Here is a 25,531-nt window from a genome sequence, read left to right as displayed (position 1 = left end):
AAGGAAAGCAGCTCGAGCGTTTTAGCTCAAAACGCCATCTTACTTAGGCTGGGGGTTTTAAATAGGGAAACAAGCAGTGACAGAGCTCGAAGGTTTGATTTGGCTGAAGATAAATTTCTGCCGTGACTCTGGAGTCAGAATAATGGCTTTTTGGTGTTTTTAAACGAAAAAAGTGAAAGCGCGTCAGGAAAATCGACACCGGTTGGCCTGAAGCTAGCTAGCCAGAGGGTGGGTGGAGGGTGAGAATATTTTTTTTTTCCGCTGGAAGAAGTTATTTGTTTATGTTATTCAACATGGACATGTCCTCTTCAAATCCAGGTAAGAAATAAAAAAGTCACAGTAACAATCTACTAACGTTATAACGCTGCTTTTAATCACTCGTGTGTTTTTTCTCTCGAGCCTTTAGTAGACACTTTTCCAAAGATAGCGTGACAGCATCGGCTAAGTTAGCTTAGCGTTAAAGCTAATGCTGCAACAACCCGAGACAAGTGAAGGTTGCTAACTAGCTCTTATAGCTATGTAAGAAGCGGTTAAAACAGTCCTCTGATGGTGATGTGTGTAAAGGCAGCAAAGGAAAGATGAGAAAACCAAAGTAAGTTTGCTGACTGTCAAGCAGAGGTGGATGAACGCGGTCCAGATGTTTGTTTTCAAGTGTTTGTAGCTGAAGCTAGCCCTGCAGTGTTGTCCGCAAACTTTGTGATTAGATTCCCAATCAACGATGTGGCGCTTATTTAATGTTTCAGGCACAGACCGTAAGGAAATTGTGCACTTTTGACGTAACTTGTTTTTAAGTACAAGGTCCGCTCGGCGGTTTAGTTTCTTTTTCAGTGCCGTTTGAGCTGAAAAAAAAAAAAGAAGGAAATCACCTGTCATCTGCTAAATTGGCTATTTCCGTTGCTGTGTTATTAATAGAGTTAGCAGACCCTAATCTGGGTATGGGCGCAAGTGGAGCCCAAACAAGTGGCGTGGCTGTGGCACCGAAGGGGACCAACAAAAGACGAGCTGTGTAAGAGTGTTACTACATTTGAGCTGCCATGTCAGTGCTACCCATGTAAATATGCTGACAGGCTTTTGTTTTTTAAGATGTGTACTTGGCTTATTGCGTTTTACATTACAGGGCAGACACTGATGAAGAAGAAGGAAACAAAATGATGAGGTATTTTTGTTTATTTTTTTATTATTATTTTTTTTTTTTTTTCTTCCCACACTTGCACTTTGGTCTAGAATCAAGCGACTGGTACAGCTTCCTGTACTCACTCACTGAATAAACAAACCCATTTCCTTTGGGAAGTCTGATATTGTGCTTGTTGTCAGCGGAGAAAATATGCTGTAAAGAACACAATGTTTTGTTTGCAAGCAGAGTTTAGAGTATAAATATCAGTGTTACATGTATTTGTATCTGGAATTATTAATTTCAAAACGGTATACAGGGGGAAAAACTACAGCTGCAACAAATATGTATTGTTTCCTTTGTAAATGGGTTTCTTAACTCCTACAAACACTTAATACAACCAAGCAGCAAATCTACAATCGACAGTCATAAGATTGTATTAGGCTTTTAATATATATTAAAACAAAAGAACTAACTGGAGGACTATTTATATGTTCACATCAGGTCTCTCTTGTAAATGAGTCCTCGAGGCTCCATGAGACTAACCTGTATAAATAAAGGTTGAATGAATGAATTTTTCAAATATTAGACCTCATTTATTCACAAGTGCTGCTAACAACTCTGAAGTTCATAGCAAAAACCAACGCAGACATGTTCCTGTTTTTAGCATTTTACACCACTTTATAATGTAGCTGTTTTTTGTTTAATTTTTATATCATTTCTTCTGTTTACGTTTTCATTTTAACTACTTTTTATATGATTGTCTATTGTTGTCTGTACCTCATATGTGTTCTTTGTTTAAAACATGTCTCTTGTGAATGAGTCCTCGTGGCTCAATGAGACTAACTTGTAGAAATAAAGGTTGAATGAAAAAAGTGACATCTAGTTTAGACTGGGACACAGTAGTCAATTGTTAGCTTACACTGCAGTGACTAAATATGCTAACAAATTACTAGACAGTGACTTAATTCTTTAAAATAAACACCTCTTTTTTAAGTGTGCATTTGCATGGCCTGTTTTTGAAATGTGGAATTAATATAATATACATCTTGATGATAAAAAATCATTGTTTTGTACATTTTTTGAGTGTGGAATTGTGCACTGCAGACATGTAGCAGTCTTTCAGGCTTGCAGGACCCCCGTCAGTCCTTTTTAATGATCTGAATCAACAATCTTGGATATCTTGTTTTGTGCTTTCCTTATGATCTTGAAATATTGAACTGTTTTAGTACTATTTATACTTTGTATTAACAGTCTAGTCCAGGGGTCTGCAACCTGCGGCTCTTGGGCCACGTGTGGCTCTTTGGTCCTTGGTCTGCGGCTCCTTGAAGCTTTGACCAAACATAATGCAAACTGTAAAGTCATTGATTTTTATACCCACAATAAAGAGAAATGGCAGGTTTAGCCATTTTTCTGCAAATGTTTAAATGAAATTAGAGAAAATAATGATGAATAGCTTTAGCTACTTCATTTATCTAACATCCGGCCTTAAACGGGAATAATTCTCTCAAATCCCCCAGAAATTCTTTGGAATAACTTTTGGACAAATTGCCAAGAAGAAATATGGTGAATACATTAGATGGATGGATGGATCTACTTAAAGTTAAAGTAAATACAAAAGTTGTTTTCAAATGAAAAATTTAATGTCACATTGACACATCCAACACAATTGCCTATTATTTAGACAAATAAAGATACTATTTAAATTTATGCTTTATTACTTTAAAGTTGGATACATTTTTTTTCCCCTAAAATTAAAAGAAAGAATCAAAAACCTGCAGAGTTCAGGGTTAAAATTTATTTGGTAAAATAGGTATGGATATTTTTTCCCTCCTTGTTTACATGAATGCAGTCTTTTCCTTAGCCCTAAAATGTAAAAATATGAATAAATGTTAAAATTCATTATATTATTTTGTTTTTATAAAGTCACCCCCAATTGCTGTTGGGGGGGGGGGGGGGGGGACAAAAAATATTTCATCCTAATTTTAAGTGGCCCATGAGCCACCAGTTGATAATCACTGTTGTAGCAGGTTTTGTGGCTCTGGACATGTATTATTTCAGAAGTGAAGAGTAGAAACGGCTCTTTTGATCTAAAAGGTTGCAGACCCCTGGTCTAGTGATTTCTGCTTAGGAGCTTTCCTTTTGAAATAAAATGAGAGGTGATCACTTTTTGGATTATTAACATGCACCTTTCTGTGGTGGTGTTGCACAGTAATCCATACCTTTGCAAATTAAGAAATAATACAGTCTGTATATAAGATAGAGGCAGAGTAGACTTTGCAGAGTCCAATCTAACTGCTGTTGACATTCACATTCTTACATGTGGCTTTTTTTAAATTCAATTCTGTCTTAATTTCAGGGCTGCAGAGCATGTGTGAAATCTGCTGCATGAAGTTAGATAAGATTAACATGTTTGAATTGTCTTGAGCTGCGTTGATAACTTTATTTCTGCTCTTTGTCAGATTTGATGATGAAACAGGGGGCTCCAGTAGTGAAAAAGAGCGCTTTGCCAGGTAAGAGTGCAAACAAGGAGAAACTAATGTGAGTGGAGGGAGTATATCGGATGCAGCCAAGTTAAAACTACTTACAATTTCTGCTTTCAGTGCTTTCTTTTTTTTTCATCCTACACGTTTTAAAATAATTTGGTAGTGGCTTTTGGGCTTGTTTTTTTTAGAGGGCTGGTTTCATTTCCAGGTTTTTGGAAGACGATCAGAGTTTTGCAGATAAGGAAAAACTAGCCAGGTATGGCATGTAGCACCGAGGAAGGGTCGCTCTCCTGCTTGTATCCACATTGATATCAAATGCAAGGATCAAACACTGTCCTGTCATGCTGGGATCCCAGCACGTTGGCGTTTGGACGGCACAAAATTATCAGTACAACTTGCTGCTCCATGTGTCTGTTTTGGTGCTCGACAGAAAAGCAGCTGGTTATGTTTCTCAACCTGTCACCGTGTTATGTGTCACTAACTGCACTACTGTGTGTGAGTCTGGGACCTTTTTCACTCTGGTAATCCCATCGCCTGAGCAACTGGTCTTTGTGTATGCCTCCCACCCACCCTTCCTTTACAGGACAACTGAAGCATCTCTTTTTCTGCACTTGGCTGTTTGTTTGTTTTTGTCACCCAATCTGGCCTCAACAACCAGACTTTCTTGCTTTCTCACACAGAGGTTATAAATTACACTTTTTTATGAGTCAGCTTCTTCTTTTACCTTTTCTCATTCCACGCTCTTTTTTTTTTTTTCCCCCCAAATTGTCACACTTGCATTGCAATGTCAGCTAAACTTTAAGTTGCTCACCTACCTAGCTGTTTGCCCATTTTAACCCCTTCTTTTCTCTCTACTTCTTCCACCCTTGTTTCCTCATTCCAGGGAGAATCACAGTGAGATTGAGAGGCGGCGGCGGAACAAGATGACTGCTTACATCACCGAATTGTCAGATATGGTACCCTCGTGCAGCGCATTAGCACGGAAACCAGACAAATTAACCATCCTGCGAATGGCCGTTTCCCATATGAAGACTCTTAGAGGAACTGGCAACACCAATACTGATGGGTCATACAAACCTTCCTTTCTCACTGATCAGGTAAAATTATGTGTGTAAAATGTTGTAGATGTTAAATATCTACCAACCAAAAGGGCTAGTTGTACCCAGCTCAGCAGTGGGGAAAATGTGGAGTTTTATGAAAGGCATGTTCAGTGTAAGAAACCATTCTTGATTTGGCAGTATGTCTTGTGAGAAGTCTCCTGAGCTATTTAATACTCAGATTGAGGAAAGTCCCCAAATGGCGAAACATCTTCAACTACAGAATAGAAGTTTCGTTGTTTTGTTTTCTGATGGTTTATTATTAGTCACATTATAGTCGGTCATTATTAGTCATTATAGTCATTATGCTCTGAAGTTAAAGGAATGGCTCACTTTTCTTGAAGTAAGATTCTGTGGAAAGGTTAAATAGTAAATGGATGGTACTTAAATAGCGCCTTTCTATCTAATCAGGATACTCAAAACACTTTACAAAACGATCTGTGCCCTCATTTACCTCCACACACATATTCATATAGCACTGTGCTAGATATCTATAAAGCTAATCTGAACAAACCTTTCTATAGAGACTATTCAGTTCTTTAGGTCACATTCATACACTGACAGGACACATCAGAGACAATGTTGGGTTCATTGTCTTGCCCAGGGGCACTTCAACATGTGACTTCTGCTCGAATCGAACCCCCAACTCTCCCATTGGAGGATGAATGCTCTTACCACTCAGCCGCAGCTGCTCCAAGACAATAGTTTACCAATTGTAGTTGATTCCTCTTTCAACAGCCTCTTTCTTAAGGAAGTAGTTTGATTCTGACTAGGCCTGTCAGAATTGTCATAAACAATAAATCAATTAATCGTATGATAAACGAAAATTATGCCTTCGTCTAAAAAGTTTTTTTTCTCTGCAAAGGAAGCTGAGAACTTCCAAAAAAGTTCAATCTGGTCCTCTGGACATTCAAAAAAAAAGCAAAAAAAATATAGAAACGTTTCGTCTCTCATCCAAGATACACTCATCTCCAGGCCAGCGGTCACTCTTTCAGGGATGAAGATGTTCACATCCTGGACAGAGAGGAACGATGGTTTGAGAGAGGAGTAAAGGAGGCCATCTTTGTGAAAAGAAATCGTCCATCATTAAACAGGGGTGGAGGCCTCCAGGTTCAACTGTCCCCCTCTTACAATGCTGTGATTGCTAGTATCACTCAGCCCTCTGTGAGTAGTAAACAGCCATCAGTGTGCTAATGATCCGTTGTTAGGCTGATGGTCCTTCTTGAGCATGTGATCAGCTGGTTTTGGTTGTCGGCAGCAAAACTGGTTGATCCACTCTGAGAAGGTGCTATTTAAGAGACTGAGCTGAAAACAGCACCTCAGACTGAGGAAGTCTCTTGGATGAGAGACGAAACGTTTCTAGATTTTTTTGCTTTGATATATATATTTTTTTTTGAATGTCCAGAGGACCAGATTGAATTTTTTTGGAAGTTCTCAGCTTCCTTTGCAGAGAAAAAAAACTTTTTATTTATATAAAATTTTTCTACCTGGATTATTGAGCATGCATCAGGATAAGCTGAGAACTTGTTTACTGACTTTTTATTAAAAGCTTTGTGTGACAAATGCTATGCTAAAGAGCTAAAACCGCACAGAGCATCCGCCATTTTGAGAACCGAAAAACAGGAACGAGAGACATCCCATGTCACGTCAAGGGGCCTACCTCCTATTTTTCTTAAAGAGACGCGCTGCTTGCTCCCTCACTATCCATCCTTAAGTTAAACAGTCTTGTACTGCCATCCGGTAGTCGAAAAAAGGTACTACATGCAAAACAAATGAACAAATATTTCTTCTTAAATTTGACAATAATTATTATTATTATCAAATTTTAAACAATATTTTAATTTATTGCAATATTTTCTGAGACAATTAACAAAGTCCATGCTCAATAATCCAGGTATACAGTCCAACAATTTTCAGTCAGGTCATCTGGACAGTTTCTTTTTTTTTTTTGTGCTGAAACGTTTCACCTTCCATCCAGAAGGCTTCATCAGTCAAGGAAACACACAACACAAAACTGATTCTTCCTCTAACAGCTTACTCCAAAGTGGAACAAACCAGTTATGTTGGTGCTAAGATGGTGTCTTTGGCACGCCCCCTCCTCCGGTGCTGGTCCTCTTCCTCGTCGACAGTCATGTCAAACTGGTTCAAAACCAACAAAGTTTGTTCCACTTTGGAGTAAGTTGTTGGGGGAAGAATCAGTTTTGTGTTTTGTGTTTCCTTGACTAATGAAGCCTTCTGGATGGAAGGTGAAATGTTTCAGCACAAAAAAAAGAAACTGTCCAGATGACCCGACTGAAAATTGTTGGGTTCTGAGACAATTAATCGCCCAGCAAAATTAGTTTTTGTGACGGGCCTAATTCTGACTGAACTGACAAGCTTAACAGTTCGTTTGCGTGGGACTAAGACCAAAGTGGATTGCTGCCTTCGTAAACATTCATTCAACCTTTATTTATACAGGTTAGTCCCAATGAGTCTCAGGTACTCATTTACAAGAGAGACCTAAACAACTCCAATCTCAAAAGTTTCACAAAGATTCACCCTAACACTATTTTATAAACCTTTTATAAACTTTTACAACTCCCTAAATTATGCATAACACGGTCTTATTCAATATTATGCAAGCCCAAATAGCAGCAGCTAGCTGTAACACTTTCAGTGCAGCCTGGATCACCTTCAGAAGAAATACTGTAATATTTCTGCCAAAATAATTGTTTAGTGCAAAACTGATAGTGATGAAAAACTTTTTAAAATGGTGTTTGTGTGAAGCAGTATGAAAATATTGAGAATGGAGTTCTTTTGAAACAGTAGAATCTACTTTGGTCTTAGTAGAAGTTCAAAATGCTAAAAATAAAAGTGTGTTAGATGTGGTGGAAATTAATGTTGTATTAAGTTTTAACTCGTGTCTGGGTGAAAACTTTAGATTCATGTTTCATGGAGGTACTCTCACCATCACCGCTCTTTGATTTTGTTTGTCCGCAGGAACTGAAGCACCTTATCTTGGAAGCAGCCGATGGTTTCCTGTTTGTAGTGTCGTGTGAGACAGGCCGCATTGTTTATGTCTCTGACTCGGTTACACCTGTTCTCAATCAGCCACAGTCGGAATGGCTGGGCTCCTCTCTTTATGATCAGCTCCACCCAGACGACACAGAAAAGCTCAGGGAGCAACTCTCCACCTCAGAGAACAATAACACAGGTGTCAAGTACACACAAAAAATGACTAGTGCCTCACTGAGTAGGCAGAAAAAAGAGCATCTACCTTGGTAAAATTCATGCACTAAAGTTCAGTGTCTTTGCTTTGAAAGGGAGGATGCTGGACTTAAAGACAGGAACAGTAAAGAAGGAGAGTCAGCAGTCGTCAGCCAGAATGAATATGGGAGCCCGTCGGTCATTCATCTGCAGAATGAGGTGAGACTCATAAGAGCTGATTATCTTGTGCAGACTTTAAATGAAAATTTGTGCCAAGAGACATCACATTTTTGTGTGATTATCATTTTTTAGGTGTGGCACGTGTCCAGTGGAACCCATGTCGATGAATAGACTCGGCTTTCTAAGGAATAGAAACAGGTTACAAAAATATTATTGTTGACGAGCAGTGTGAATGAGATGCATCTAAACACATTTTAATCTCTGTTTAAAAACAAAGGAAACTGAAGGATTTTTTTGTGCTTGTCTCTGTTTATTCCTTCACATCAGGAATGGTTTGGGTTCACCTAAGGAAGGGGAGCCCCAGTACGTAGTGGTCCACTGTACAGGATGCATCAAGTCCTGGCCCCCTGGAGGTAAAACAAATTAATCAAATACTTCTGTCCCTGTTTATTTGCTTCAGAACTTGAGCAGGTTTTTTCTAAGGTGGTACGAACACATTTTTTACTGTTTGTATTTCAGGTGTATCATTAACAGATGAGGAAGCAGACAACAATCAGGGGAGCCGCTACTGTTTAGTTGCCATTGGGAGATTACAGGTATGATGGATGTTAGAGACCGGCATTTAAAGCAAAAACACTCTTTGAATTTTTCTTCTAATTTTTGAATAATGAAACAGAAGCTTCGGGTACAGGCCTGTGCTGTTACTAATTCCGCTAGCCATGGATTTTTATATTCCTTTGTTTTCACAAAAGGATGAATGTGTTCTGGCAGTAAAGCTGAGCTCACCCATTACTAAGGCTTCCACTTAATAACCCTTTAAAGTAAACCATGTTGGCAGAAACAAATACCAGAATGCTTCAGGCTGTTTTATTTATTTCGGGAGAAGGGTGGGTGGTTGATGTTGTTGAAAGCACCCTAACTAAGTACAATTAAGAAAATTTGACACCTCACTTCTCTGTGCCTGTAATATAAAGAGGATTTTTTTTTAACAGTTGCGATGGCTGCATTAATTTTTCATGTCTGCCCAGTTTAACTAGACTTCAAATAGTCAAAAAGCATTTTCTATTCCCAACAGATGTGTGCTGTGATTCAACTTCCAATGACAAAACCATTTTTTATGTTTAACAAAAATAAGGGTGCACTAATCTGACACATTTCCTTTAATTTGTACACATTGCAGCTCCAGTATTATTTGAAACCCTAACGTTAACCAGCTGAGTAATATAATATAATATATGGGCTCTACTGGTGTCAGAACACAAACAAATGTTTTCGAAATAGTCAGCAAATATTTTGATTTAGTGGAGATTTGTATAAAAATAATCTCATGAAACTGATCAAGTAAAACAGAAAATGAATCGTAATGATGCACATTGTGAATTTTATAGTTTGTTTGTTTAGTTTATTATGTTCTTTATGACATTATATTTAAGCTGATAATTGTTTTGTTTCCTTTTTTCCTCCAGGTTACTTGTTGCCCAGGTGACACGGACCTCAACAGCATCAGCGTTCCAATCGAGTTCATCTCCCGCCATAACTGCCACGGTTTGTTTACCTTCGTAGACCATCGCTGCGTTGCCTCTACTGGCTATCAACCCCAGGTAAAGACAGCTGCTCAAAGCGACAGCGCCACATAAAATCCCCACAACTTGTTTTGGGACACAAATAATGTCATTTCCTAGGACTAACAAATGTTGAAATGTTTTGTTAAATGCTGCAGGATTTGCTGGGAAAGAATATCCTGGAGTTTTCCCACCCTGAGGACCAGGGTTTGCTGAGAGACAGCTTCCAGCAGGTAGACAGTTTCTTCCTTTTATTTTCGTGTGTATTGAACACACACATCTGCCATTGTAGTTCTAAAATGTTGTATAATTTAAATAATAATCATTATAACTTGATGCATCTGGCTTTAATTTGAACACATGCTTGTAGAACAGAGCCTCCACTAACATCAGATGGCGTGCTGTGTCCTTCAGAACCACAAAATACTGAAGTTTGTTTTCTGCCAGATGTGCAACAGTACTCCAAAAGATTTTACACAGACTTTGATGTTTAAACTTGGAGTTTCCATTTAGGTATTTTTGCTAGTAATGTGTATGAGAAACCCAGATTTGTGGAAGACTTTTTCTTGAACATTGTTCTGCTTGTTTTGGACCGATACCTAAACTAAATGTCCAGCCAGGGATGTTTTTCAGCGTGAAACTAGTTTTTCTAACCACAGTTTGTCTCATCTTTAAAAATTGTTGTTTATTTACTTATCGAGCCTGATATCTCTCATGTATTTGCATTTTTTTTGAGTAATGCCTATAAATATACAACATTATGAATCTTTGGCGCCTTTATGTCTTCAGGTGGTGAAGATGAAAGGCCAGGTGTTGTCTGTGATGTTTCGGTTTTGCTCCAAATCAAGAGAATGGATCTTGATGAGAACGAGTTCCTTTACTTTCCAGAACCCTTTTTCAGAAGAGATTGAGTATATCATCTGTACCAATGTGAATGTCAAGTGAGTAACGAGTGCTACGTCATAACACAATAAATACAGCATACATTGAGTCAATCACTAGTTGTCTGGATACAAAGATATTCAGCTCAAAGTTTAATTTAAACCCTCAAACACAACGTTTTTTAATAAACCACTCTCTCCCACCACTTCTCTTCATCCATCAATGATTGTGGGGCAATAGAAACTCAACCCAGGACCCCCTCACTCCTATCTCCTCCCCGGGGGCTCCGATGCCTCTGGGTCAGAGCAGCTCAAACGGTCATGCTGTGGTGCACAGCCCGGGGCAGATGGCCACCAGGTGAGACCAGGCCTGAAGAGACCGAACTCCCGCTGCTTTGGAGAATGGGGGCTGCTTCTTTTATGGGACACTACAGCTGTTTCTGGCAACTAAAGTCCTTCAGAGTTTTTATTTTTGTTTTGTTTTTATTTCCCCTTTCTGGGTGACTCCTCCCTTTTATTCATTTTTGATGAGCTGGAGTAGCAACATTAGATAAAAGCATGTTTTAGTCTTTTAAATGTGGTTAAAAGACATCAGCTTTTAACAGAGGTGGTGTAGCATGTTAGTAATACTGTACTTGTTTATGTTGCCATAGTGGCTGGTGGTGGGTTGAGTGCTGTTTTTGTCAAGAGGTGTTTGGGATTTCTTACTCATCAGTAGAGTGCTTGAAATACAAGTGGGGGCGGGGGTGTCAATCAAAATTCTGTTGTGTTTTTGTTTGTTTTTGCAGACAGTTGCAGCAGCAGCAGGCCGACTTTGAGGGAGATGGGGCAAGAGATGGGGTGTATGAAGCAAGACCAAGCACCCACGCACAGGTCAGGCCATGCACTTGTAGCTTAATATACTGTAGCAGATGACCACATGGTTTCTCCTTTTGTTTTGAAACTGAGAGCTTTATTTAAGGGAACAGTGGCAGGATGTTTGTTATACGTTCAGACATCGGGGAAGCTCTGTTGCTCTCACAATTTCTTTAAAACTGTGTGCAGCTTTAATTAACCACTACTATTTATAATTTGATCACATTAAGAAATTTTAAAACAAGAAATGTTCTGGCCAAATATAAATGAACACGTTTTACCAAAACTACTTCCAAGACTAAAAGGCAACAAAAATTCAGGAGTTAGTTTTCTCAAGAGCTTGCAGTGATGATAATCAGAGGTGTGTGTGCGTGCAAGGGACAGAAGGTTTAGCAGAACACTGTCATGACTCAGATGATTCTGCAGTACGATAATTGAAAACACACACCAGCTCTTGTGTTTAGTCGGTATGAATAAGCAAAAAGGTTAAACAAGGTAACGGATAAATGAACAAAATGTGAAATAATTGGCAACAATTCTTGATGCTTAAAACAGCTGCAGGCTTTACAATGTAGAGCTAAGCCTTAACAAATGACTCCGGGCCCCTCTGAGGCAGTGCGGGTGAATAAGTTTGCATGTGCCGTGTTGTTCTTGTGGTGTCGAATCAGAAAGAAGCTTTTCATTATTGGCTTTCAAATTAATGATCTGGAGCAGAGTTGTTATGTATAACCTTCCACTGCACATTCAAAACTTCTGCTGTTCGCTGTGCTGTGATCAGCGCAACAACACGATGTACATGAAGTCGACATAAAATAGGATGTTTTTTAAAGCATCATGCAACTGCCTTATCTGATGTTTGTCATGTAGATTTCTACATAACCTTTATTTAACCAGAAAGGTCCCGTGGAGATTTAAAAAAAAATCTATTTTTCAAGAGGGAACTGATCAGGATAAGCAGCAGCAAATGGAAAACATCGTTACCACATCACAGTTATGACAACACAATTAAAAACAGTTATTTAAAACAAATTAGGAACAAGTATGATATGAAGTTAGCTGCAAGTACTCTCAATTTTGATTAAAAATGCTTAAAAGGCACCTCCTCAAAGTGGATCAACCAATTTGCTGCTGACAGCCAAAACTAGTTGTTCACATGCTAAAGGAGGACCATCAGCAATCGTTTGTGCCCTGATGGCTGCTTGCTATTCACAGAGGGCTGAGTAATACTAGCAATAACAGCATTGTAGAGGGGGACAGTTTTGAACACGGAGGCCTTCTCCCCTGTTTAATGATGGACGGTTTCTCATCATAAAAATGGCTTCCTTCACTCCTCTCAAACCATCGTTCCTCTCTATCCAGGATGTGAATATCTTCATCCTTGAAAGAGTGATCGCTGGCCTGGAGATGAGTGTAGACCGCAGAATCCTGGCCTGATGATGTTGGTCTTCTGTGCTGGGCCATCCTTTTGGCCTGTGGCTGTTTAGTTTCCCCGATGTAAGACTGATCACAGCCCTCCTGACACTGAACAGCATACACAACATTACTCTGTTTGTGCCGGGGGACTGGATCTTTGGGATGAACCAGTCTTTGCCGTAATGTATTTTGGGTTTAAAAGCCACTGGGACGTTGTGTTTAGAAAATAAACGTCTGTTTCTCTGATACTCCCTCAACATACGGAATGACCAATGGTCTGGGTTCCTCCTTTTCACCCGATGGCTGACTGGAGTCCTGTTTGGGTTTCTTCTCTGCTTTCAGGAAGGCCCAGTTAGGATATCCACATTGCTCTAGAGCCTGTCTTGTGTGGGATTTCTCCTTCTGCCTGGCTCCTGAGTTTGTGGGGACGCTGTCTGCTCTGTGGTACAGAGTCCTGATGACTCCTAACTTGTGCTCCAGTGGGTGATGGGGGGTCACAGGTGACTGACTTAACCTTGTTGGATTTATCTACCTGGATTATTGAGCATGCATCAGGATATCCAGTGACGTAGCTCCGCGGGCTAATAAACGACTGCTGTCAACTTGCGTCAAAATCGGCACCTTGATGCAGTTAGCTTGGATCCTCAAACAAGGTTGTCCCATAAACTGGGCTGAGTGGGGGTGGGTGCCAGCAGTGGGGAGGCCCTTAACCAGTGCGGTGTGATGTGGAACTGATGAGAGTTGAGACGGTGGCAAAACACCATTAGATGTAAGATGTGTGTAAGCAGTGTATAAAGTAGTGCTACTGAGAAGCTTTCTTGTTTACTGTAGTTAAAATCTGAATAGTGCCCATTTTTTTTATGACAGAAAGTAAAAAATATATAATACTGGGATCTAAATAGGATGGTAATTGATCATTTAGTTTTGTGCGTGTGTGTGTTTTTACTATTATTCCTAACTGATACTTTTGGTGGGCTTCAGATTCAGCCAGTGACACCAGCAGGACCAGACCACAGCAAAAGCATAGAGAAGCTGGAGCTCTACCCCTCCCTCTTTTCAGGACCAGATCAAGCCAAGCGCAGCCCCTCCAGCTCGACTCCATCCACTCAGATTTATGCCAACAACTTTGCTGCTGGTCGATCCAGCGAGACGTACAGGTAGGAAAGTGTTTAAGTAAGTGCTTTCATGTAGCCTTTCTCATTGTGAGATTGCACAATTGAGGTTTTAATGGTCTAAAAATGCATGAAATATATTTGTGACACAGTTTTGGTGTAGTATTTCTTTGTAAATAAGGAATAGAAGTGCGTAGTTTGTTAAATAGAAGTTTGAATTACCGTATTTTCCGCTTTATAAGCCACACTTTTTTGCATAATTTACATGCCCTGCGACTTATACGTCAAAGCAACATATTTATGGATTTTTTTTTCCATATTTATAAACCTTTTTTTGGCAGAGATATGACTGTTTTCATTCAGTCTGACAACAAAAAAGAGCAGTACCACTTTCAGCCACTTGATGGCAGCAGAGTAGTAGTTGTAGTATGGCATGCCGTTGTATTCAATTCATCCATCCATCCATTATCTTTACCCACTTATTCCATTTTGGGTCACGGGGTTCGCTGGTGCCCATGTCCAGCAATCACTGTGCGAGGGGCGGGGTACACCCTGGACGGGTCACAAGTCCATCACAGGGCCACACAGAGACAAGCGAGACAAACAAACATTCAGTCTCTCACTCACACCTAGGGACAATTTAGAGTTACCAATCAGCCTAACATGCATGTTTTTGGTCTGTGGGAGGAAACCGGAGTACCCAGAGAAAACTCACGCATGCACGGAGAGAACATGCAAACTCCGCCCAGAAAGGCCCCTGGACCGGGGTTTGAACCAAGGACCTGCTCGCTGAGAGGCAGCAGCTCTACCAGTTGCGCCACCGTGCTGCCCCTTGTATTCAATTCAATTCAGTTTATATAGTGTCAAATCACAACAAAGTTGTCTCGGGGCACTTTACAGAAACATTCACATACATAAAAGCCAATTAGTCAAGTTCTCTATCTAAGGAATCCAGCAGACAAGTTGAATCTTGGCTTTATTGCAATCTCCCATCCTGAGAAAGCACATGATTGATACGTTGTATCATGTAATAGGTAAATGTGGCTATAATGACAAATTCAAAAAATTTCAAAACAAAAACAACTGGACTTTATTATACTTTACTTTATACTGTATTGTTTTTTTTCTTGAACTTTTTTGAATTTACCATGTCCTGGATGACTGAGAGTCTTCACCAACTATTAATGACTCAATAAGCTTGCCGTAGTCTCCCCACCTTGGTTCTGCTCGCTGCTTGGACTGACCGTCAAACCAGCTGCACCGCCCTGGTGAAATGCAGCTAATTTGACCATTAAAGTGCATTTATTAAGTAAGAAGCGGAGCCTGGGGACTCTGGGTCGGGCCCTCCAATCTCTGGTGCTGAGGTCACCGAGGTGGTTAAAAAGCTCCTCGGTGGCAGGGCCCCAGGGGTGGATGAGATTCGCCCAGAGTTACTTAAGGCTCTGGATGTTGTAGGGTTGTGTTGGCTTACGCGACTCTGCAATATTGCGTGGACATCGGGGGAAGTTCCCCTGGATTGGCAGACCGGGGTGGTGGTCCCCCTATTCAAAAAGGGGGACCGTAGAGTGTGTTCCAACTACAGGGAATCACGCTCTTAAGCCTCCCTGGTAAGGTCTATTCGGGGGTTCTGGAGAGGAGGGTCCGTCGGATAGTCGAACCTCGGATTCAGGAGGAACAGTGTGGTTTTCGTCCTGGTCGTGGAACACTGGACCAGCTCTACACTCTCAGCAGGGTCCTGGAGGGTGCATGGGAGTTTGCCCAACCGGTTTACATGTGCTTTGTGGACTTGGAGAATGCGTTCGACCGCGTCCCTCGGGGGGCCCTGTGGGGGGTACTCTGGGAGTATGGGGTACCGGGCCCTTTGATACGGGCTGTTAGGTCCCTGTATGACCGGTGTCAGAGCCTGGTCCGCATCGCCGGCAGTAAGTCGGGCTTGTTCCCGGTGAGAGTTGGACTCCGCCAAGGTTGCCCTTTGTCACCAATTCTGTTCATAACTTTTATGGACAGAATTTCTAGGCGCAGCCAAGGTGTTGAGGGGATCCGTTTTGGTGGCCTTAGGATTGCGTCTCTGCTTTTTGCAGATGATGTGGTCTTATTGGCTTCATCAGATCGTGATCTACAGCTTTCGCTGGAGCGGTTCGCAGCCGAATGCGACACGGCCGGGATGAAGATCAGTTCCTCCAAATCCGAGGCCATGGTCTTGAGCCGGAAAAGGGTAGAGTGCCCTCTCCGGGTCAGGGAGGAGGTCCTACCCCAAGTGGAGGAGTTCAAGTATCTTGGGGTCTTGTTCACGAATGAGGGAAAAATGGAGCGTGAGATCGATAGGCGGATAGGTGCAGCGTCTGCAGTGAAGCGGGCGCTGTACAGGTCTGTCGTGGTGAAGAGAGAGCCGAGTCAAAAGGCGAAGCTCTCAATTTACCGATCGATCTACGTTCCCACCCTCATCTATGGTCACGAGCTTTGGGTTGTGACCGAAAGAGTGAGATCTCTGATACAAGCGGCCGAAATGAGTTTTCTCCGCAGGGTGTCTGGGCTCTCCCTTAGAGACAGGGTGAGAAGCTCGATCATCCGGGAGGGACTCGGAGTAGAGCCGCTGCTTCTCCACGTCGAGAGGAGCCAGTTGAGGTGGCTTGGGCATCTGTTTAGGATGCCTTCTGGACGCCTCCCTGGTGAGGTGTTCCGGACACGTCCCACCAGAAGGAGGCCCAGAGGAAGACCCAGGACACACTGGAGGGACTATGTTTCTCGGCTGGCCTGGGAACGCCTCGGGATTCCTCTGGAAGAGCTGGCCCAAGTGGCTGGGGAGAGGGAAGTCTGGGCCTCCCTACTTAGGCTGCTACCCCCGCGACTCGACCCCGGATAAGCGGAAGAAAATGGATGGATGGATATTAAGTAAATGTTAAACTGAGACACACCTTTTTGCTATAATTTCGAGCAAACAAATAATTGTTTTAAGTATTAATCTTGTTAAATTCTTGTTAAAGTCCTCCCGTGCACGCTTCTGTGGCCACCATTTGGCAGCCAATCGTCTGTTTTTTTTTTTTTTTGGCACAACAAGGGCCCACATTTCCGGGTTGTTAGTGGTGTCGCATAATAGATGTGACGTATACGGCGAAGCGACATATTTATGGATTTTTCCACTTTTATTAGATGAAAATGTACTGATGCGACTTATACGGCAGAAAATACGGTAAATGGGTTTTATGCAATCTAGTAATCCTGTAATCTGTTAGTAAAGAAATACAGCAATATTTAGTAAACTTTCTGTAATAAGTCTAATTTGACATGCCAGCTGGTTTGCATTTATAGACGTTTGCAGACCACACCAGGGCAGAATTGTACTGTTTTGAGTGAAATTAGCTAATGTGAATAAACAGCTGTTGGTAAAACTGTTGTTCTTGCTGTTAGTCTTCCAGTGTTCATCTGGACTCGTGTAGCAGATTCTTCTCTTCAAAGCGACAAACTATTTTTGGACTTGAGTAGAATAAGTTTTCAGTGCTGAATCTATTCAGGGAGGAGAGTCAAACAGATTAAACAGTGCACCGTAGGAGTTGGGCTGTAAGAGGTATTAAGAAGAAAGGTATTTCTTGGAAAAGATGGAGATTATCAAAGCTGGAGAGTCATGACCTTGCTCTAATAGCATTTGGTAACCTGTTCCACCATTGTTGGACTACAAATAAAAACACTTTGAGCTTACACCTCCTTATGCATAGTGATTACCATAAGCATATAAAGACTGTAAAAGGTTTGATATTGAGTTTATCAGACTTTAAACTACGACTAATGTATTGTGTTTGTTATTTATTTAAGTGATACGTGATCCTGATCTTGTAAACTCTGGTATGAAATTTTCAAAAACTTATAACTTACTTCATGCTCATCTTAAATGAGGTGGCTGAAGGAGATTTTGGCTTTGAAGCAGTGATAATATTAATCAGGTCACAACTTAAAATCCATTTTTCTGTTGTCATTTTGTGTAGCTGTGATATAGGGCACTAAATTGAACATTTAGAATCGTAGCACTTGATTTTTATTTATTTATTTAATCTATTTTATTTTAAACTTCCTCTGAATTGCATAATAACAGAGGTTTAATTTTTTTTTCTCAAACAAATTTTTTTACTCTTAAAAGCAACAACAAACCTTGTGTGTTCCTTCTAGTATTTAGCATGTTTTTGTTTTAATATAAAAATGTAGAGTTTTGGTGAGGTCTCATCAAGGTGAAAAAATGTGATGATTTTGTTTCTGGGTTTAAAAAAAAGTATATCCATTATAAATCCTTCAAAAGTTCATCTTTTTGAGGACCGTGCATTTTTAACGCTGCTCTCAGTACCGTTTACTGCTAAATGCCCTTTTGTTTACTTCAGAATGAATTTTTTATGTTTATTTTAGTAACGATCCCATCACACTTTTATGACAGCAAGACGTATGGTTTAATGTTTCATATTTACATGATGGACTTGAATACTCGTGTTGGCTTATGTACATTATGCCTTCCTAAAATAATACAAAATTAAAAGCCAACTCTTTAATGATGTCTGCAGATCGGTCAGTATGACTCCACAGAGTGTGCAGCCAACACACCCAGCGGGGCCATTGCTGACTCATATGTCTCGTCATAACGGAGCCCCACAGTCTGTTACCCCATCAAGCACCAACAGCTCCCTCCACGGGGGCTCAGGAGGAGGATGGGCCGGGGCTGGAGCCAGACCACAGTTTAATAACCAGGTACGTCTGCACAAATAGTCCATGAATCATGTTGTTTATCTCGATCCCTTTGCTACACATTAAATCCATCTTAGGGTAGTTTATGTAGTTGGTCTTCTTCTAACCAGCAGGTGGCGCCGCAGGCAGCAAAGACCATGCCCCCACAGTTTCCCCACATGGTAGAATTTGGAGGTAGCTCTTCTAACGCCTTTGGCCAGATGCCCACGGGTGCTGCTCCCACCCCCACCAACAGCACAAACTACCCTCAAATGAATTCTCGTGCCAGCCTCAACACCAACGGCTACGGTAGATTGTCACGTTCATCATCTTTATATTTACTTTGATTATATTTTAACGTCGCTGCGATGGATTTGCGTCACTTTGAACGTGGCCAGGACGTATTTCCGTCATCCGTAAAAGTGAGGAGGGGGAATAAAAAGTGTTTTGTTGTGTTCTTGTTAAAGTCATCCAATCTAATGATACAGGGATTGAACAGATGCTGCATTTCAACAAGTGAAGAAAACCAAAGTCACAGTTTGAGCCGATCCGAGCAGGGCAGGTGTAGGTGCAGAAAAAAAATTCAGTCAAAATATTTTTTCTGCTTTAATCCATGTATTTAAAAAGGAACTAATTAGATAACAGGATTACTGCAAATAAAATGTAAGCAGTTACAACACTTCCTGAGATTTATACAGTGCAGAATTCATTATGTACGCAAGTTTTATAATCCAAAAATCTATCTACCTTTGAATTTGCTGCCTTGGTTGACAAGTTCTTTGTGCTCTCTATAATCTGAAGTTCTACAGGTTAACAGAAATAATACGTGTAGTTTCTTATTAAAAGAGCTTTCCAAAATAAAAGTCCAGGCAAGTGGAATGCTGTGCAAAGCTTGACGAGTTGATTTTATTAATGATTACAGTATATAAAAATCCAGCCACTCAAGTTGATATCAGTAGCTTCATAATTATCTTATAACCAGTTTGTTAAATCTGTCACGCAAATAAAAAATAAAGTTTTAAAACTGAAGTATATGGGGCAGCTTCATCACGTTTTACAGCTAAACTTTGTGATTTTTGTTTTGTCCATACTGACTCTTGATATCACTCAGGGCAAAATTTGCATTTTACTGTGATGTTGTTGTCTCTTCCATTAATTTAAAAGTTAAACATGAACTTTTGTAACATAAACCGGTTCTATCTGCCTTTTCACTGCAGAACGATTTGTTTAGACTTATTTTGTCACAACAAAACTAAAAGTTTAAGCAATAAAATATGAACAGCAGCAGAAAGTTTATTGTATGAGGCTACTAATAACTCAATACTCATTGTTTACATAATTTAGTGTAATTTATGAATAACTGCCTTTGATTTGCCTCTGAGTTCTGTTCATACAAGCCCTCTGCTCCCTCAGATGGTTCCCAGTCTGGGGCGCAGTTCCCCTCCCGGGCAGCGGAGGCAGTGTGGCCTCAGTGGCAGGGCCAGCAGCACACTCAGAGTAGCGCAGAGCAGCATCCTCACGCTCAGGGAAACCAGCAGGATATGTTTCCTGTGAGTGATGATTCCCTTCTGAGCATCATGTTACTCTCCTGGTGTGTGGCGCTTAAAATAAAAATATTTCTCCCCCCACTGAATTTAGGATGTGCTGTCTATGCTCGACCAGCCTGCCAACTTCAACAGTGATGACTTTGAGATCCCCATCTACCCGCCATATAACGAGTGACCCGGTCAAGCCTCGTCCGCTGGTCTTCCTCTTCGTCTTCTGCTCTCGCTTCACTTCAGGCGCTCTGCTTCTACCTTCTTCCTAACTTCCTTCTCTTTGAGTGGCTAAAAGCTGCGAGCCACTGAAAGTATTTTTACTGCACATGTATAGGGGAAGAATATCAAGAATTTACTTGTTTAAAATATGATTTTTCACAGTATTTCAGTTGTCAAAAGAGACTGCTCTAGCTAGCACTACCCAAAGCTTAACAACGTATGTTGTTGATGTGATATCAGTATATTACGAGTATATAAATGTTTTGCCACGCACAATCACCCGACCACACTTGAATAGACCGCACAAAAACACCCTCTGGTAAACGTACACACAAAGGCCTTTTATTCTGATGTCAGTGGTTATTCTCAGGCATAGATTAAGAGACAATATATATATATTTTCCTTTTTGATATTCTGACTAATAAGTTCAGCCAATGATGTAAAGTATTGGGGAAATAGCAGGGATGTATGTCTGGTTTTCTTTACTTTTCATTCTCCGTTGTTGCACGATAACCTCACCTTTCGTTTGAAATCTTCAGCATGTCTGCATGACTGAACGTCTTTCATGGAGCGCTTGTGTGTGCTAGTTTTACAGCACATGGATGTCTCTGTAGTTGTGCGTTTATTTTTGTTTTTCCTGTCTAGTTGTGTACTTCGACATCACACGCATGCGTCGAGCTGATGATTGAAACCAGCTTTTTGTATTTTCCTACAGATTTGTATGAAGAGTGTGCGTTTGTGTATGTTTATGTAACAAAAGGTTACAAAATATTTGTTAACAAAAGGTTAAGGGTTTCTGCCTTGCTGGGTTTAAAGTCAAACCCCTGTAGGGGTTTTTTTTGTACTTGTTTTGTAAAAGAAAAAATATATATATATGTGTGTATATATATATATATATATATATATATATAAAAATAATCAGTCAGCAATAATTAACAAGCAAGAAATGTGTACTTTTAAAGCCATTTTTTATTGTTTTCCTTGAATAATGTTATTTTAAGATGAAAAGATGCGATAGTTTGATTTATGTTTTGTATTTTATTTACTCTATTTTTCCTCAGATTGGTGTTTTTTGGTTAGATCAGGGTATATGAGATTAAAGTGGAACGAAGAGTCTAAAACGAATGAACCTAAAGTAGGTTTTGTTTGTTTGTTTGTTTGTTTGTAATTCTTTGCCGGCAGGATCTGTGTTGGACAACTTTTGCGTCTTTGAGAGAAAAGTTGCCAGATGAAAAGTAGCGCTTCAGAAGTTTCTCATTTTTAAAGTGTGAGATTTAAAGTCACATGTTTGTGTGCGTCACAGTCACACGTCTGTCATGACAGATTGTGTAATTGCCTTGTAGATAATTACGTTTTTGTTTTTTTAACATTCAGAGGGTGGCATGTTGATGATTGTGTTGTTTTTGTGTAAAAAAAAAAAAAACCTTTGGTCGCTCCGCATCCAGGTTTATTTTTCACTCTCCGAAACACGGATATATAAATATACTGTATATGTTTATGAAATTTTAAACAAGAGAATAAAATATTTGTTTTTTGTATTAAATTCTTTTAACGTGAAGAATGAAGCGGTTGAGAGTTGTATATGCACTCGCATGATTTACTAATCACTTTAAAGGCTTAGCAATGACTCACAGCTACTACCGTCCAAAATTTTAGCTCGCCACTTTTCTATTGGTCAAGGTCCATTAGCTTTTATTGACCTGTTTGTTTTCCTTTGTGTGCTGAAGATGTACGGATCAGTTTCCACCTTCACTCCTCCCTCCTTTCCACAGAGCTGAGGGGTGTGTGTGTGCGTGTGTGTGAGAAAACTTAATGTACCTAATGTTTCAAAACCCTCTGGGCTCTTCCCAGGCTGTGCTCAAGTGTCGGTCATTGGTTTAAATGTAGTTTATCCTTTGAACAAACGAAAACAAAAGTACTTCTTGGTGTTTTGGTGTTAATGGCATGAACTCACTTTACTTCCGTTTGTTAGCGGTATCAGAACACGAGCATTCTGCTCTTTTTTTAAAGTCAGGATCAGTTTCCTTCCCCTCTCAACTGGATTACAACCAAAGCGTCATATCCTCTTTCTCCTGAACCTTTTTACCGAGTCTTTACCATTCTCTTCCATTATTTCTTTTAACCTCTTTTAGGTCTTAACTTCTTTTTCTTTTGGGGGGCAAAGGTACTGTATCCTAAAAACGATGTACAAGAATTCTAATCTCAGAAACAGCCTGGATGTCACCAAACTCCTTATTAACTATTAAGAGAGGACACAGGTGTCTCGGGCTTTAGAACGAGGACGGGATGCGTCAACGTTGGGAGGAAAAGAAGACCTGGACCAGATGTGTTTCAGTCTGAGTCCCTGAAGGGTTTTGTGTGTTTTGGCAGCATGGACCCTCCGGTTGTGTCTGGGGCCAGGTTCGAGGTGGACGTGGATCTTGGTTTTGCCCTTTTCTTCTTCCTCCTCCTCTGCTTCTTTTTGCTGGTGACCATCGTCCGCTGTGCTCACCTGGTGCTGGACCCTTACAGCTCTGTCTCCGTTTCCACATACCAGGAGGAGGACACAGAGGAGTGACGATGGACACCACAGACCGGAGCAAACACGCCATGTGGAATGGTAAATGGTCTGTACTTATATGGCACCTTTGTACTTATATAGCACCTTTCTATCTTATCAAGATACTCAAAATACATTACACAACAATCTGTGCCTCATTTACCCGTTCATACAGCACTCTACTAGATCTCTATAGACTAATCAGTGTTTTATCACATTCATACACCGATGGGACACACATCGGAGGCAACGAGGGGTTCAGTGTCTTGCCCAAGGACACTTCTGCATGTGACAGCTGGTGAAATTGAACCCCCAACTCTCCCATTGGAGGAGGACTTCTCTAACTACTCAGCCACAGCCGCCCCAAATAATAATAATAATACAATAAGAATGATAAGAATAATACAAATTACTTTTTTTTTTTAGGACTGAGTTCATGAGTTTGACACATACTCATTTTTTTTGCACATAAATTTGGACAAATTACGGACGTTCCATTGATGTATTTAATTAGAAAAATGCACCACGGCTGAACAACAATCGTTTCAGGAAAGTGCAGTACAACATTAGAAACAAACAGTAAATGACAGAAGAGCCGAAGGTGTAAACTTGGACCATAAGCCACCTCCTCCTGCTTGTGATCACTCCTACGGGGTTCAAACATCAAGTGAAGCACAAGATACCAGGACCTGACCCTTCACTGACCTGTCTAGAATGTGTATGGGAACAAGTGTTTCTATTTATGGAGTCAGACCGTACCAGGACGGCCCAACCAACACCAAGCTGCTGGTCAGACAGGTTTTGGAAGGCATAGCTATAATTCACTGGGCTCTGATTATCCCTACAAAGGTCAACCTAATAACCAGGCCTGCAACCCGCCCTTCTCCACCTGCTACCATGCTAGAAGAGGAACTGTAAATACTGGAAGCCAAGATGAAAGGGCACCTCGTGGAGATAAAACCGTTGACAAGAAAGAAATGTGGACACTTGAAGGAAGTACATCAGAATGCTCTTGTTGGCCTTTTGAGTTTGTAACCCTGTATCTTATGTATGTGAAGTGATGCTGAATTTGGTCTCTTTGAAATGTGAAAGGAGGAGTATGAGTGTTTTTTTTCTGTTCATTATAATCATCACAGATTACAACTACCGTCCTGTCTCCAAACTCCCATTTGTTTCTAAAGTACTGGAGAAAATAGTCGAGTCCCAGTTGAAGTGCTTCCTGGAAGGTCACACCATCTTAGAGCTATTCCAATCTGGCTTTAAACCTCTCCACAGCACTGAAACTGCCCTGCTGAAGGTCTTTAACGACATCTTCAGATCCACAGATACTGGTGATTCTGTGCTGCTTGTCCTATTGGACCTCACAGCCGCCTTCAACACCATCAACCATGAGATCCTCATTGCTAGGTTAGAGCAGTGGGTGGGTGTCACAGGGTCAGCCCTCAATTGGTTCAGATCTTACCTCACTGACGGATCCTTTTGTGTCTCCATCAAGGATTTTAGTTCCACAGAGGCAGAGCTTAAATGGGGGGTTCCGCAGGGGTCCATCCTGGGTACCCTCCTATTCTCTTTATACCTGCTGCCGCTTGGTGCTATTTTCCGGAAACACAACATACCCTTCCACTTTTACGCTGATGACTGTCAAATTTACTTCCCCCTAAGACACCATGGTACATGCTCGACTCAACCGCTGCTCGACTGCCTGGATGACATCAGGGACTGGATGGCTTTAAACTTCTTAAGTTTCAATGAAAAGAAGTCTGAAGTCATGTTGTTCCCTCCCAATGACACAATCACAAACCACTGCATCGACCTCACCGCTCTAACCCATCAGAAAAACAAAGAGTCACTAATCTAGGAGTGATAATGGACCCTTCCCTGAAACTTAACAATCATGTAAACATGATTGTTAAATCATGTTTCTTCCAACTGAGGCGGCTGTCTAAACTGAAGCCCATATTGTCCAAAAATAACATGGAGACAGTAATACATGCATTCATTACATCTAGGCTTGATTACTGCAATTCACTCCTGTTTGGTATCAGTCAAACCTCCATTGCACGACTACAACTGGTCCAGAATGCATCAGCCCGATTTTTAACCAGTACAGGCAAAAGAGAGCACATTACACCAGTTTTGGCCTCACTGCACTGGTTACCGGTTCACCTTCGAATCCAGTTCAAAATACTCATGTATGTCTACAAATCACTGAAAAGTCCCCCCCCCCCCCACCCATCTCTCTGATTTGCTACAACCGTATGTCCCACCACGCTCCCTGAGGTCAGCGGACCAGTTGCTCCTCACAGTTCCAGGAACTCGTCTTAAGCGCAGAGGTGACAGGGCCTTCTCTGTAGCAGGACCAAGACTCTGGAACGAGTTACCTCTGCTTATCAGACAGGCCCCCCCATCTCGGTTTTCAAGTCCCGTTTAAAAACTCACTACTATTCAGTAGCTTTCAACACTAGATGATCTGTGTTTTGATCCTGTATGCTCCACACTGGTTTGTCGTCATTATCTGCATCGTTTTTATGTCTATATTCTGATTTACCTCATTTTGTATTTTGCTTTGTGTGTTACCTGTTGTTTTGTCTGTACAGCACTTTGGTTGGCCTTGTCGCTGTTTTAAGTGCTCTATAAATAAAGTGGT

General features: G+C 40.9%; 2 protein-coding genes across 4 annotated transcripts; both read left to right on the top strand.

Moving 5' to 3' along the window:
- On the top strand, positions 1–20,804 carry arnt (aryl hydrocarbon receptor nuclear translocator). Of its 3 annotated transcripts, none has more exons than XM_037676910.1 (20): positions 1–318; positions 913–1,006; positions 1,118–1,156; positions 3,574–3,624; positions 4,481–4,694; positions 7,674–7,887; positions 7,997–8,099; positions 8,193–8,258; positions 8,388–8,473; positions 8,580–8,656; positions 9,527–9,661; positions 9,781–9,855; positions 10,412–10,563; positions 10,745–10,861; positions 11,292–11,376; positions 13,753–13,928; positions 18,428–18,611; positions 18,722–18,896; positions 20,001–20,137; positions 20,226–20,804. In XM_037676910.1, exons 1-20 carry the CDS (start codon positions 282–284, stop codon positions 20,307–20,309), a joined length of 2,301 nt encoding a protein of 766 aa, XP_037532838.1. In that variant the 5' UTR covers positions 1–281; the 3' UTR covers positions 20,310–20,804. The 3 variants fall into 3 exon arrangements, with proteins under 3 accessions (XP_037532838.1, XP_037532837.1, XP_037532839.1); XM_037676909.1 differs by having other exon boundaries at positions 18,719–18,896; XM_037676911.1 differs by lacking the exon at positions 10,745–10,861 and having other exon boundaries at positions 18,719–18,896.
- Positions 20,805–22,716: 1,912 nt separating this feature from the next.
- On the top strand, positions 22,717–22,902 carry LOC119409727 (cortexin domain-containing 1-like). Its single transcript, XM_037676628.1, has one exon. The coding sequence runs from the start codon at positions 22,717–22,719 to the stop codon at positions 22,900–22,902; it is 186 nt and encodes a 61-aa protein (XP_037532556.1).
- The last annotated feature ends 2,629 nt before the right edge of the window (positions 22,903–25,531 follow it).

This window comes from Nematolebias whitei, chromosome 5 (genome assembly GCF_014905685.2).
Source record: "Nematolebias whitei isolate Nwh7 chromosome 5, NemWhi1, whole genome shotgun sequence".
In the NCBI taxonomy this organism is placed as follows: Eukaryota; Metazoa; Chordata; class Actinopteri; order Cyprinodontiformes; family Rivulidae; genus Nematolebias; species Nematolebias whitei.
The sequence above is the reverse complement of the archived record's forward strand: the minus strand, read 5'-3'. Positions and strand labels throughout refer to the sequence as shown.